A 16,267-nucleotide genomic window follows, 5' to 3' on the forward strand; every position below is an offset into this window, starting at 1 on the left:
CAATATGGCCTGTGTCCAGCAAGTGGCAGCAGTAGGACAGGTTCTGGTGAACCCAGGACTGGACCTCGCCCAGCGCTTCAGAGCCTTATTCACCCTGAAGAACCTGGGAGGTACAAAATGTCTACAGGACACTGACACATTCATGAACATACGTGTGTGTATATATTAGTGAAGAGCAAAGCGAGGCTTTATGTTTATGTTTGAAGCAATTGTGTCGAGGCTTCGAAACACTTTGACACCCGTCTCCACGGTGACACCTACTGGTCCCTTTTGATATCGAAACATCTTGGTAGGGTTTCATTGAAACAATGACTGACCCGCGTTTACGATTCTAAACGTTTTATCAATACATGACCAACAGGATTTGGGAGAAATCACCATACAACAAACGCTTTCAGATTGTCAGAGACAGCAGATGGGGATTGCAATAAAATCTGTTTAATAAACACGTCTGTGTGCTGTTTCATAAGTAATCACTCATTTAGCCGACGCTTTTCTCAAAAGCGACTCACAATTGCTATGTCAGAGGGCGCAGCTTTGGAGTAACTAAAGGTTAAGTGTACACATGTATCACAGTGGGAATCAAACCCACATCTCTCACACTAAACCAACCACTACCCTATCCATTTTCACAATCGGAATACCTTATTGATCTACGAGGGTGAATTCTTTGTTGCAGATACTCTAAGGCATAAAAGGAACAGAAATAATAGGTAGGTTAGTTGAAGTTAGTGAGTAGAGAATATAATAAAGTATACCAATCTAAGAATATAGCCTAATAATAAATGTGGATATCTACGGTATTATACAGTAGCTTATTAACAAAGGTGTAATGATAATTGGCAGGAAAGATACAGGCCCTAGTGTAATAATAATTAATAATGAGTGATGGCAGTGATGAGGTGTAATGGATTAGAAATCCATAACTGAGTAAAGTTGAAGTTGTTTCAAGAATGATAAATGAAAAGCGGAACAATGTCTCACATTTGTTATATGTCAAGAATTTTATTCAGAACTATTCAGCTGTGACTGAGTCAGGGTTTTTTTCATAATTGACATCGCCAGCCTTGGAAAAATTTGGTGACATGGAACATTTGTTGCTGGCAACAAAAAAGTATTTTTTTTGGCCTACAGGTGCAGATATACTACAGCACGTCGCTCCAATAAATCAAATGATTTTGTGTCCTTGGAACATATCTGTCAAATGAGTTAGAGTCTGATGTTCTTTTTGTTCCAAACACTGTGAATCAAGCATAGAAGTGGCAGGGTGAAACGCACCAAAGCTTCACTATGGTCACGCGACATTGACGTTTTGAACCACGCTTTGGAGCAGTGTTTCGAAATGTCTGTGCTTTGGGATCTCAACATAGCGTCGAAACGTCAGTATCGAACGTCCCACCGAATCGACTGTAACAACCTATGTATAGTAATGTGCAAAATATCCGGACTGCTAACAAGGAGAAGAGTTTATGATGGTCCTCTGTTGTTTACATCATGTATAGGCTTTTGTTGTTGACCTGTTTATGTATTCAGTCATGAAATGTAGCCATAGACAGAGGCAGCATTTGTTGTTGCATGCCACGGTCTCTGATACACAGTCAGCGGAAACTCTTGGTTATGTATAAGTAAAACATATATGCTATGACTCCTAGTAATGATGTGTAGTCAAATCCACCAAAACTCTTCAAGCAGGAAATCTGTGCATTGTCTTACATTGTGTGAATTGATTTAAGCTGTTACCTGTGTGTCAGGTGCTGAAGCTATAGAATGGATCAGTAAGGCCTTCACTGATGAGTCTGCCCTGCTGAAGCACGAGCTGGCCTACTGCCTAGGACAGATGCAGGACAGACGGGCCATACCCACTTTGACTGCAGTACTCAAAGATGCACAGCAGGAACCGATGGTCAGGCATGAAGCAGGTAAACACATTTGCATGCGTGCACACGCTATGGGGATGAAGAGAGTCGCCTTACTACCAAGTGCACATAATTTTACCCTCCTGAAAGAATACCTGAAAAATCAAAAAAGTGTGAGTTGGCTGGTCTTGACTGGCTTTACTGGTTCAGGCGTTAACTACCAGCTGAAGAACGCAGTGACAGACCACAGCTTACATACCCGCAAATGATCTTTTTATTTTCAAAATAGAAATGTTTGAAAATGAATGTGGTTGTCTTTAAACATGCAAGGTAAAGTGCCTAAACATAAACTAACACATTTAAGTGGGAAATTACATATAAATATACTATATGGTTTGCACATAACATAACATTATACTTTTAATAGTGCCAATTTGAAAAACTAACAAATGGCTAAAAGGCTAAAAAGTCATTCAAAAGACAATACCAGTACATACCTGTAGCTCATAACTGCTCATTCATTTCAGGGTTTTGTTCTCCTGATAGTGTTTTTTTTTTTTTTTTGGCACATTGACTCCCAAAAAAAGCATATATAGCAGAGGTCACTAATAGGCGGACCGCGGTCCGGATCCGGACCCAGCCGCCGTCCTCTCCGGACCGCCGACCTACAGCACATTTATTATTGAGACTTACTACCTCGTGACGGAGCGTTTCTATTTTAACCCGCGCAGCTTTTCTAGCATTTACTGTACTGGTTTAGAGGACCAGGAAACTCACAGACCAATCGCATGTGCTCCAATCGTCTCATGTGACGCTGCTCAGCCAATCAAATCTGTGCATACTGAGGCTTGCGAGTTGAGTCCGCGAGATTCACCAGAGACGTTTTGGAAACACACTCGATTTGAGGAGACGAAAGATAAAAGAGATTTCACATGACTTTTAATCAAGAATGTACAGATATTTACATGTACATTCCTCCCACGGGCAGTTCAAAACCAGAATATCTCATAGATCTCCAACATGCTAGCTGGAGCTCACGTTTCTCACTGAACAACAGAAAGTAGGAAAGTGGTAGCTCTGTAAGAGGAAATGAAAGAGAAGAGGAGGCATTACAGCTGTTCATTTGTTATGATGTGTTGAGTGTTTATTATAAAATTGGTTAAGACTACACTTCATCACTTCAAGCTACACTTTTTATTACATTTTTTCTAAAAATTAGGCACTTTAATTTAGTTTACTTAAATTTAGAATTTATCATTTGAATAGTTATTATTTATTATCCTTCCAGTTTGGTGAATCAAATATTATTTGATTTGACAGTCCGTTGTTGACTAAAAAAATGTGTTGATACAACTATAAGTTATAGTACTGAATGATAACGCAAGTTCGTCGTTTTGATCTTCCGGACCTTTGCTTCAGGAAATTTTCTCTAACTAGACCTCTTTGAAATCTAATTGAATACCCCTGATATATAGTATTAGTTGCATGTTTTCATTTATCATATGTACAAAAACATTTTTAGCTCTGGTATTCTCACACAAAAGTACAATTTCACACTGAGCTGATTTTTAAAAACCTGCTGAGGTGGAAAAAATTAGTATACTGATAAAATCAGAATGTGACAAAGCGCAATGGAAACAGACTTTGCAGATATATCATTAAAGGTTCAGCGTGTAATATTTCTGAGAATCTATGGACAGAAATGCAATATAAGATCCACAACTATGTTTTCAGTGGTGTGTAAAGACCTTACATAATGAACCGTTATGTTTCATTACAGCTAGATGGTTGCAATTTGCAACCTCACCTGGATGCCACTAAATCTTACACACTGAACCTTTAAGTATGATGCTTGTGATTTACACATCCATTGAGGCTTCTTCTTCACTGAAGAGCTAAAATATTGTAGCAGATGAAGACAGATCTGTATAAACATGATACGCTTTGACTTTGTGTCTGTCTTTAGGGGAGGCTCTGGGAGCAATCGGTGATCCTGTGGTTCTGGACTTACTGAAAGAGTACAGTCAGGATCCTGTCATTGAGGTAGGAACATAACACTGTGTGGTATCACAGTGGTATCAGGTCAGTAAATACCCAGAATACTGAATCCGTTTCTATTTCGTATAGGCTTCGCCCTCTAAAGGCCCATTTATACTCCTGCGTAGGGTCTACATGCGTACCTATGCCTTTATACTTGTGCGTAGGTGTGTCCATCATTCTGCAATTACACCCCAAACGCTAGTCGGCAGTAGCGCTACAGCGTCCACTGTGTTGACTTTTGCTGGCCGAGCAGGCTAACTTCCAGTTTAGCGCTCCGTTAACGTAAATGGGGGTAAAATTGTAAACGTGCGGCTGGTGTAGCCTTTTCAAATGTTATCGATCACATTCTGATAGCGAAACGAGTCATTTCGCTCGGGTTGTGACGGTCAAATACACTGCTCAAAAAAATAAAGGGAACACTAAAATAACACATCCTAGATCTGAATGAATGAAATAATCTCATTAAATACTCCTTTCTTTACATAGTTGAATGTGCTGACAACAAAATCACACAGAAATTATCAATGGAAATCAAATTTATCAACCCATGGAGGTCTGGATTTGGAGTCACACTCAAAATCAAAGTGGAAAACCACACTACAGGCCGGTCCGACTTTGATGTAATGTCCTTAAAACAAGTCAAAATGAGGCTCAGTAGTGTGTGTGGCCTCCACGTGCCTGTATGACCTCCCTACAACGCCTGGGCATGCTCCTGATGAGGTGGCGGATGGTCTCCTGAGGGACTCCTCCCAGACCTGGACTAAAGCATCCGCCAACTCCTGGTCAGTCTGTAGTGCAACGTGGCGTTGGTGGATGGAGCGAGACATGATGTCCCAGATGTGCTCAATTGGATTCAGGTCTGGGGAACGGGCGGGCCAGTCCATAGCATCAATGCCTTCCTCTTGCAGGAACTGCTGACACACTCCAGCCACATGAGGTCTAGCATTGTCTTGCATTAGGAGGAACCCAGGGCCAACCACACCAGCATATGGTCTCACAAGGGGTCTGAGGATCTCATCTCGGTACCTAATGGCAGTCAGGCTACCTCTGGCGAGCACATGGAGGGCTGTGTGGCCCCCCAAAGAAATGCCACCCCACACCATTACTGACCCACCGCCAAACCGGTCATGCTGGAGGATGTTGCAGGCAGCAGAACGTTCTCCACGGCGTCTCCAGACTCTGTCACGTCTGTCACATGTGCTCAGTGTGAACCTGCTTTCATCTGTGAAGAGCACAGGGCGCCAGTGGCAAATTTGCCAATCTTGGTGTTATCTGGCAAATGCCAAACATCCTGCACGGTGTTGGACTGTAAGCACAACCCCCACCTGTGGACGTCGGGCCCTCATACCACCCTCATGGAGTCTGTTTGTGGCCAGCTGGAGGTCATTTTGCAGGGCTCTGGCAGTGCTCTTCCTTGCACAAAGGCGGAGGTAGCGGTCCTGCTACTGGGTTGTTGCCCTCCTACAGCCTCTTCCACGTCTCCTGATGTACTGGCCTGTCTCCTGGTAGCGCCTCCGTGCTCTGGACGCTACACTGACAGACACAGCAAACCTTCTTGCCACAGCTCGCATTGATGTGCCATCCTGGATGAGCTGCACTAGCTGAGCCACTTGTGTGGGTTGTAGACTCCGTCTCATGCTACCACTAGAGTGAAAGCACCGCCAGCATTCAAAAGTGACCAAAGCATCAGCCAGGAAGCATAAGAACTGAGAAGTGGTCTGTGGTCACCACCTGCAGAACCACTCCTTTATTGCGGGTGTCTTGCTAATTGACTATAATTTCCAGCTGTTGTCTATTCCATTTGCACAACAGCATGTGGAATTGATTGTCAATCAGTTTTGCTTCCTAAGTGGACAATTTGATTTCACAGGAGTGTGATTGACTTGAAGTTACAAGTTTAAGTGTTCCCTTTATTTTTTTGAGCACTGTTGAGCACTATTGATTCACTGTGTTACAGCTGCCGTTTTGGCCTCTAGTAAATGTTACTTCAAAGCACGGGGTACTTCCGGTCGGCTCGGAGGCATTGTGAGGCTACCCAGCCGACCAATCACAGAGCTTACGGTCTGCGTCGACTCAACGTGTATTTACATTTTTGAGGAGGTGCATGTCAGGCGATGCCGTAGCTTCTGCGTAGCCCCGTAACCTATGCCGTCACCTTCGCCGTCGATTTGACGCAGAAGTATAAATTGCACTTAAGGCTATTGCTATTGGGTTAACCCCTACACGCAAATTGGCGGCACTGAGAAAATATTGTCTACACAGGAGTAGCATGTAGCTGCAGTACCGGAGGCTGCAGTTTCAGGACTGCAATCCTAGGACCGGAACAGAAATTCCAGGACCCTTGTTTACTTTGATACTGCCAGCTAGCTGACTGGCTAGCTAGTTAGCAATTATCCTTACCACAACCACCACCGAGCGTGTGCCTAAACCTAAGTTATTGATTATATGCATGTCGACCGGTTAACCCTACAGCTGCGGACAGGGTTAACCTCCTTCTTGTTGCTGTGTATTACCACCACCACTCCACTAGATGGCGCTGTCGCAAAAGAACTAGGATCCTAGAACTGCGGTCCCAGGATTGCGGGGGTCCTGAAACTGCAGCCTCCAGTACTGCAGCTTCATACTATTGCTACACAGACCCGCAAATTCTTTGCATCAATGCTTCGTTTATCCATATAACTATACAGCACATTGTTTCGCACTGACATTTTTTACTGTCGCACATCGCGCTTACGCTGTGAACATGACGTGTATTATGATGGTGCTGTTTGCAAAGTGGAGGAAGAGAGAAAACAGCGAGGGACCAAAGTATCCAAAGTATGGGATTATTTCAAGCTAAAGAAAACAACAACTCTGTAATGTTACCGTCCGTCCACCGTAAAACGAAACTTATGTCGCCTCGGCAACAGCACGACGGCATCTGATCAGAAAGTACCCGGTGTTCTGCCAGCGGACCACAGACAAGGTATCAGTAACTTTAGCATTTAACTGAAATCATGATTGATTGTTGAGTGGAAGCCAAAGTAAGCCGCAGTCCTCAGCTGAAAATGTTCACGTGCGTTTGTTGTTCTCCTTTTTGGGCCATGAGTTTGGGTTGTAACGTCTCAGTCAGCAGGTAACGGGTGTCGGGGAGCTGCACCTTTTAACTCACCTGCAGCTCTCTCTGATGCTCAGACGTTTCCTGCTACCTGCGTGTGCTAATCCATCCTTTCAACCAGATTCTTTGTCTTTATAATTGCTATCTTTATAATAACAGACAACAGCTGTTTCGTGTGCAGGATCACTCATTTCCCGTTTCACATTTCACGTGAACGCCACAACGACTTCAAGACTGCCGTCACATGACTGCAAGTTGTGCAGTGTGAACAGCACGGCCAGCGGCCGACGCTGAAAGTCGTGTAGTCTGCGCTTTGAGTGGTCGAAAAAGACTAAAAAGGCACTATACAAGTACGCAGCATTTACATTTATGAGCCTTTAGTATACCTTGTATAGCTGCTGTCTGATGTCTGGTCTGATGTTTGCCGTATGACACACGATGAATTTCCGAAAGGACTAATAAATATCTATCACCTATAAACGTGCACAACTGATCCCGTCACCGGGGGGGGGGGGGTGCCACCGCCGTCACGCAAAAGTACTTCTTAAACGATGCATCAGTGAATCATTGAAATAATCTATAGAAGCTTAGAGTACTAAAATCATCGTTAGCTGCTGAGGCACACCCACTCCCAGGATGAAGGCCTCGACCTGCTGTTACCGGAAGAACAGGAGTCGGATGACTCCACTTCTTCTATTCACGGATCTCCCAGTGGCTACCTGCTTTCCCCGCGCCAGGCCCTGGCGATCGCTGGCCTCGATGTGGGCGACCCCAGCCTCAAGGTAGCGCTCTCCGTCCCGCCATCAGCCGCCACCTCCTCTGCCTGTGCTGTTCTGCTATGTGGTGCGCAAGGCCGCCTGTGCTACAGGGAGCAGTCCAAGGGGCTTCCCCTGTCAGTGCAGCGCCTGTCTCACTGGCTGTGTGAGGCTATTTCACAGCCTATGTGTCAGCCGGCGGATCTCCCCCGGACGGCATCAGGGCACACTCCACGAGAGGCGTCTCCTCCTCTGTGGCATTGCACGGAGGAATGTCAGTGGACGACATCTGCACGGCGGCCTCCTGGTCTTCCCTGTGCTCCTTTTTGTCCCTTTCTACCTATTATGAAAAGCGCTGTGAGATAACTGTTGTTGTGATTTGGCGCTATATAAATAAAATTGAATTGAATTCTACCTGCAGGATGTCTCCCGCTTCTCACTGACTCACTCAGTACTGAGCATTCTGTTTGAACAATTGTCCTCTGTCAGTGCGCAGTGCGCTTTCTCCCAGCCAGACGGTGGGGGGAGCGGCTGCTGATCACGCTGGCCCTGCTCTGTGCGCAGCTGATACGGTCGCTGTCGTGACCTCATCTGCACCTGCACAGCTTTGGAGCTCCCTATCCTGTCCCCGGCTTTTTACGCCTGGGTTGGTTCTCTGCCTTCCCACGTTGAGCCACTGGTGATTGTGTGGACACCGACACCACTGCCGTGGGTTGCAGGGGATTGGGTGCCTTATAGTGTTGGCTCTGGGCAGGTGAGTTTGTGCTTGGTGGTACTGTATGGCCCAGTGAGGCGCTGACTCATCCTGCTTCCCCTTTATCCCAATACAATAGTGATGGTCTTAGAGGGCGAAGCCTATACCAAATAGAACGATAGTTACATAAAGGCACTATGGGAGCCGGGGTGGGGGGGTGTACAAGGTGTAGAGGAGAGGCCCACACAGCGGGTGGGTGTAGACGAGTCTTACGGGCTGCGGCTATACTCAATATGTATTCAACTGCATAGTGTAAATATGCACAGGAAACACAAGGTTTGTACTTTGCCATATTTTTGTTGATTCTTCCGTACCCCTGTTAGGCTGATTGAGTACCAGGGTGGAGAGAGGACCTCTCATTGGCCTCCATGGAAGACTTGCAGCCAAAAAGAAACACAGGGGTGCAGTAAATGGCAGCAGGTACTGTTGGGTCAGAATGTGGAATAGTTGGCTGCAGCAGAAGGCAGGTTGTTCACCGAAGGGCTGTAGAGCGGTATAAGAATGACTGTCTGCAGGCAACAGTGAAGCATGGTGGAGGTTCCTTGCAAGATTGAGGGTGTATTTCTGCAGACAGAGTTTGAGACTTGGAGGCTGTGGCCTACACCAAAAGATGCGAAATCACCTATGCAATCCAGAGAAAATTAAAGCTGCAAGCAACGTTGGGCGGGCCCGCGTTGGGGCATGACGCTCACTATACCTCACTTGCTGTGTCCCCTTAGTGGCGCTACATAGCACTTGGCTGTATGAATATAAATCGGTATTGGCGGGTAGATGTCTTCGGGGTGGGAGAGTTATCAAGCACGTAAAGATTTGTTCAGATGTGAGCATGTACACTGAAGTTACAATAGCTTCATGTGTCATGGCGAAGAGTTGATCTTTGACGCCACGCCACGGACACACCCATAGACGAAAACTCACAGATAGCACAACTTTTCATCGTCAATGCCTTTAGAAGGCACAGCACAAATTTGAAGTCGATTGGACTAAATCCCTAAGAGGAGTTCGTTCGTTGATGGGTAAAATATATTATTCTGTGTAAAATCATAAAAATCTTACGTGTCAGGAGAGAAACCTGACTGGCACCCCAAAAGAAACCCGTAAGTCAAGCTGTCACAAGTTGAGGGCAGGTCCTGGTGAATTTTGTTTCTAATAGTTATAATTTATCATTAAAGAAGCTCATGAAGTCGTAACTACTGAGAGCTATGGGAATACTTGGCTCAATAGAGCTGTGACTCTCTGTCAGCCTGGCTACAGTGCTGAAAAGAAACCTGGGGTTGTTCCTATTTACCTCTATTAATGACGAGTAGTACGCTGCTATGGCATTACGGAGGGCCTTCCCCTAAGTTTTAAGACTATCTTGCCAAATTAAACGAGAATTTTCCAGTTTGGTGGAACGCCAATTTCTCAGCGATATTTGCTATTTGAGTTTCAGTATTATACCATGGAGCTAACCGTTGTTTTAGTATTTTCTTTTTTAGAGGGGCTACAGAGTCGAGTGTCATTCGCAGCGAGCCTGCAGCACTATCAACAAGATGATCGATTTGGGAGGGACTGAAATTAGCATAGGAGTCCTCCGTTTCTAGGTGTTACTAGGTACTACTAGGGCCTAGTAACACCTAGTAACGGAGGACTCCAGCTTCTAATTCATTACTTAGTCCCTAGTAACTAGGGACTAAGTAATGAATTAGAAGCTGTTGGAATAACATCCTTAAATTTAGCTACAGCACTATCAGACAGACATCTTGTATAGAAATTTTTGCCCAATGGCGTGTAGCTCAGCAATATAAACTCAAAAGTTATCAAACAGTGGTCAGATAAAAAGGGATTCTGTGGAAACAATATTAAATGTTCAATTTCAATACCATACACCAAAACAAGGTCGAGGGTGTGGTTAAAACAGTAAGTCGGTTTATGAACACTTTGAGAGAAGCCAATTGAATCTAATAGGGAGATAAACGCAGTACTGAAGCTGTCATTCTCAACATCCACATAAAATCCCCTACAATAATAACTTTGTCCGTTTTTTAAGGACTAAAGTTGGCAAAACACTGCAAATTCAGATAAGAATTCAGAGTACGGACCAGCCTATATGTCTACAAATAAACTACACTTATTACGCGTACCATTACCGCTAAAGGAGGCAGAGGAGTAACTGAACATCTGACACACCAAGCAGGAGAAAGTAGGAGAGAGAGAGAGAGAAAGAGATGCCAGTGCCATCTGCTAAGCTAAAGTCGCTAACAGCTAAAGTACGGTAGCGTTGGCCACTAAAACCTTCAAAAACAAATATGAGATTAACCGACAGTCGCTAAAAGATGGAAAGAACTGTGAGTGCTTAGGCAAAATTACTGTAAAAATAAGTGTTTAGCGGACAGTTAGCCGCTGTAATGGCAAATCTAACAAATCAGATAAAAACACGCTACCAACTAGCGATGGCAAGACAAAGCTTCATAAAGCATTGATACTTTCCATCCAATTATTTGGAGATGATTTTATCTGCTTTAGAAAATTATTATTAGGTTAATATGGGGTAAGAGCCCCCAGTTTAATTCTTAAAAAAAAAAAAAAAACACGTCGCTAGTCTTACTCAGCTAAAATTTCCTGTTTCATCACAATTTTTGAAGTTATTTGATCAAAGCAATTCTGAGTAGATCAGAGTAGATCAAATATTTTAGTCATTTAAAATAAACTGTTGATACAATGTTACTGTGTTCAGTTAAAATCAAAAATCAAATCCAAAGTCCACAAACATTTTGCTGCTCCTTTCGAATCGCCCGCCAAACCTGCAAACCATTCACGTCACGTGGTACGACCGGCTCGCGATACGCACTTCACAAAAATCATCCTGGATTACTCGACACACGCTACGAAGCCTCAATACGGAAGGACACATCACTATTGCCAACACACAAGCACCGGAAACGGAAATGGGTCAATATGGGAAACATGTCTAAAATGTATAAACATTGTATGTGGCATATAACCTGTTGTAAATGTAAATGCCTCCCTGCAGGTTGCAGAGACGTGTCAGTTGGCTGTCCGTCGGTTGGAGTGGCTGCAGAGTGGAGGAGAGAAAGAGTTGGATGATGGACATACAGATAAGAACCCCTACTGCTCTGTAGACCCGGCCCCTCCAGCAGTGAGAAAGAGTGTGCCAGAGCTACGCTCCATCCTGTTGGATGAGAGTCTGCCACTCTTTGAACGCTACCGTGCCATGTTTGCTCTTCGTAACCTGGGCAACGAGGAGGCTGTGCTGGCCCTGGGCGATGGTAGGATACAACACTATAGCTTATTATTTTTATTTGTGTATCCTTGTAGTCACAACTGTAACTTAAGATTAGATAACTTTTGTTCATTTTTATGTTTTGACCTCTGTGAGTTGAAACATTTGTACGATCTTATCAGCCTGTGAAATGGAAAAAACAAGGCTTGTTCAGTTACTGACTAACCGAAATCTGGAAGATAACAAGGTATCTGATAGTCGACAATTGTCCTAGAGTCTTGCGAGGTAGAAAAAAAATGTGCAAAGTAATTTATTTCCAGAGAGATATTATTGAGTTTATATAGTGGGTTTTGTTGTTGCAAACACTACTGTTGCTGTTATAGTAGTAAATAGTTTTATCATATTTAAAATATAAATCTATTCCAGTCCTGTTCTGAACTACATTCAGTATCACTCAGAGGAATAATTACTGTTTTACCAATGGTGTGATATTTTTTTTAAGGCTCATTACTTTTTTAAATACTGTAACAATAATAGTTCAAATATGAATAGTTTTTAGTCAAATTACAGAAAGACCAGACCTCTCCACAGCCATGAAACTTTTCTGCCTCAAACAACAACAAGAACAATGTGAATAGGACTATACATAACGATTCTTTTTTGGATTGGTCGATTAATCTAAAGACTAATTTTAATTTTAAAAAATTCAGCCTATTACTCGATTTAATATAAAAATTAATATCAAAAACATATATAATTAATAAATCAATATTTTATTAAATCATCCATAGAATAAGGACAATAGGAGCATATCTTAAAAAAGCATCTAATTTCCACGTCACTGCTGTGTTATGATAATAACATGACATTAATTAGGCTACTTTACTTAAAACTTTAAATGTTTCTTACATGTATTTATTATATTGAGTAATATGCAGATAATCACAGGCAAATGTATTTCTGCAACGGACTATGTGATTAAAATGTAGGTTCATTATACAGCGCATAGTGTGCTGTAACCCATTTAAAAAAGTCATGCAGTTACAAATTCATTCCGTTGTCATCCTTGTGTGACAGATCTGCTCGCCATCACAAGCGCCATGCTCCTCGTGTTACAGTCCTACTCACCAATCAGAGCAGACAGCGTGTACATTTTACAACAACAAACGAAACTAGAGGAAAACGTGGGATAATGGCTCCAGCCCAACCGACACAGGCACAGCGGCTGTGCTGCAGTTTTGTCCGGCGTCAACTCCCACTGAAGTGTTTCAGCAGCAGAGCGTTTAGCCTACATGTTGTTAATGTGTTGGTAATGTTATTTTGTGTGCTTCAACTACGAATAACGGCTCTCTATGAGCCCGTTCCATTCCACTCTGTGCAGGCTAACGCCACGTATACACGTGGAGCATTTCAGAATAGGAGCGTTTTGCCTGTCTATTTTTGCTGACTTGGTCAGATTTTGCTTATTTGTTAAGTTGTCCTTGATTTTTGTGCTTCTACTGCTGTTAAGTAGGCTACGTAGTTATATTGTTTCTTTTTTTGTCTGTTTTAATTGTTTATTGTACGATGAGGACCTTCTCTGCAGAGCGAATGATACGTACCATATGGTGATGGAGGAAGTGAGGATGGACTCAATGATGGCAGTGTAGAAGTGCACATCATTGTGGCAGGCTGAACTTCTTCAGCTGCCGCAGGAAGTACATCCTCTGCTGGGCCTTCTTGGTGAGGGAGGTGATGTTCAGCTCCCACTTGAGGTCCTGGGAGATGATGGTATCCGCGATACGAGACCGTGGACTTTTGTGTCGCGATTTTGGTCTCTGTTTCAAAACTATTACAGCCTTACTATTAAGTAGTCTGCCTACTATTTTCCGTGAGGAAAAATACAGACTTTTGTATAAATTATCTAGTGTGTTATCACGATTTTGTAAAAATTTGCAAACCAAAGTGTTTTTGACAACCTCAAAACAGATAAAGCTTTGGCCACCCGCTGTGATCTCTGGCGCCCCCCAGGTTGGGAACCACTGGTATACAGGGTAACCTTGAGTTAACCACCAACAAAACCTGCTCGGAGTAGTTTAGAGATACGGTGTAAATTGCCATGGCAACAGACCTTAACACCTATCCACCTTTCGTAGTACAGTTTAACAAAGTTACTCCTGAAGTTACCTGGATAAGCCAGTTACCTCGCTTCTCTAGTACAGGCCACTGGTCAACTGTTTTGGAAATGAAAACTCTCAGGCTCAATCAACTCAGAGTGAATCTCAGTTTGTTAAAGCTGCTTTATGAAACAGGGCCAAGATGGACTGTGATTTATAAATGGAAAGTTGCCTCTGTTTTGCTTTTATTGTAAAGTACTTTGTAACTAAAAGAAAAAAAGAACTGTTTTTGAAAGGTGCTCTATGAAGTTATTATCATAATTATTGTTAAATACAGTAGTGTCACTGTCATTACATAGTTTGTCCACCAGATAGCACCGACAAGATGGTTTTTACACTGTAAAATGTCTCGCTCAGTATAAATCATGGTCACAATAAAATATATTTTCCTCGTGGCAGTTTATAGCCATTTGATTCTTTTTACAGCCAAATTTAATGATATTTTAGGGGTTTTTAGCTTTATTCAGGTTCACACAGTTTCTGGTCTGTGTCGTGTCATCAGCAGCAGTTTGCCTGAGCAAAAAACTGACCTGAGTACAATTGAGTGCTGAAGAGTAGTGTTTGGCTTGTTCCACCACTACATAACCCTGTCTTTTAACATTTTCATCTCCAGGCCTCCAATGCTCCAGTGCTCTGTTCCGTCATGAGATTGGTTATGTCCTGGGTCAGATGCAGCACCCTGCAGCGGTCCCAGCCCTGTGTTCAGCTCTGGAGCGTTCTGGTGAGAACCCCATGGTTCGACATGAGGCAGCAGAGGCTCTTGGCTCCATCGGCAAAAAGGAGTGTCTGGCTGTGCTGCAGCGTTACTGTGGAGACGGAGAACGTGTCGTCAAGGAGAGCTGCGAGGTCGCTCTGGATATGCTCGAGTACGAAAACAGCGACCAGTTCCAGTATGCAGATGGACTGGTCAGGTTACAGGGTTAAAGTTCATTATCACAACCGAAGGGGCTTTCACTCAAATATCATTTTTTACTTTTACTCTCTGCGCTGTTTCTGTATTACATTATACAGCAGAGACAGCTGGACAACTCAGTGCTACGTCAGTAAAACTACTGAATCCTCTGGGAAGCTGAAGCTTTACAGTATGAAAAATACTTGTCACTTAAAATCAGAAATGAAACCTTGAAAGCCCAGGAGCTGAAGGAGATGCAGGAGTGAGCTTATAGAACTTAGGTGTGCGAGTGTTGCAGTATCGGTGGACAGGGAGGAGCAGAGTTTTTTGTGGTCTGTCCAAGATAACACTGCATTCAGATACAGCAAATTTGCAATGTATGTAACGTATGCTTTTTTCCCCCCAACACACAGCCGGTGAAGGTAGATTGTAACACACAGCATATTGTATGTGTTTGAGGAGTATGTAACAGCTCGGGGCTAACTTCATATTTTACCTGGAAGTGTTTTTTGTTGTTTTCCTCTGGACCATATACTACTTCTCTGCTATCATTTGAAGTTTTGTGGAAACTACAGCACCTCCAGTTTGCTCACATTCTGTGCTCAGCTTCAGGCTGAGGTTGAAGACACCCCAATCACTACAGAACATTGGATTTCCTACCAGACCTGAGGTGTGTGCAAATTTTCATGAGGATTAGAATATCCTAAGGCCTTCAAAAATGAGTTCTCCGGGGAGAAAAAATAAAAAATAAATATGAGCAAAAACAACAGGTTCCAGACACACCCAATTTGATGATATCTACTGAAGGGCTTTTCTTCTGTTGTCTGGGAGCTGTATGTGATCATACGATGAGATGAGTTCTATATGGACTGGTTCTAAATTTAAGAAATGTTTCAGGTCCAGGTGCACTACAATTGATCAGGCCTGATGTCAGTTAATTCTACTATAACTAGGTAAGACAAGCCAAAGCTCTATCAGCTCCTCTGTTGTAGATTTACAGTTTGGATGTACATAGCCCTCATTGGAGGGAAGGTTAATTCCACACTGTAATCTACTACAGAGATTAACAGTAAAATTGTTTTACTGTTGATTACTGTAGTACACAGATTATAATTTTAATTTGTATCATTTACAGCCATGTGTGTACTGTATGTCAAATTAAAATTCAGCTATAAACATGATGTCTGTGATCTTGATTTTACAGTAAGCTATTTTATCCTGTCAGTCCCACAGCTCAAGATTTTGGAGGCGGCGCTCTACAGCACACACCATTAAAACACCCATCCATCCATCGTCAACCGCTTATCCTGCATACAGGGTTGCGGGCATTAAAACACCAACTGAGGAAATATCTTTTGGAAGAATAACAGCATAAAAGCAGTGTATTTTACCACAGTATGTGAAAGTGAGTGGCACTAACTAGCAGAACTGTGGCATGATGATGGACAGGTCTTTCTGTGAATGTTATGACTTTTTTCCCCTTCATGAAAGCCT

General features: G+C 43.1%; 1 protein-coding gene across 1 annotated transcript; it reads left to right on the forward strand.

The window, feature by feature from the left end:
- LOC119901286 (deoxyhypusine hydroxylase-like) lies at window positions 1-15,954 on the forward strand (the record flags this gene model as incomplete). Its single annotated transcript, XM_038716900.1, is given in 5 exon segments — window positions 1-110; window positions 1,752-1,919; window positions 3,823-3,899; window positions 11,516-11,771; window positions 14,495-15,954. Coding segments are annotated over 5 exon segments (918 nt in total). The 3' UTR covers window positions 14,806-15,954.
- Window positions 15,955-16,267: the final 313 nt, after the last annotated feature.

The sequence above is a fragment of the Micropterus salmoides genome, unplaced genomic scaffold (assembly GCF_014851395.1).
Source record: "Micropterus salmoides isolate LMB-PRFRI ecotype aquatic unplaced genomic scaffold, ASM1485139v1 Ms_hic_scaffold_13, whole genome shotgun sequence".
Taxonomy (NCBI): Eukaryota; Metazoa; Chordata; class Actinopteri; order Centrarchiformes; family Centrarchidae; genus Micropterus; species Micropterus salmoides.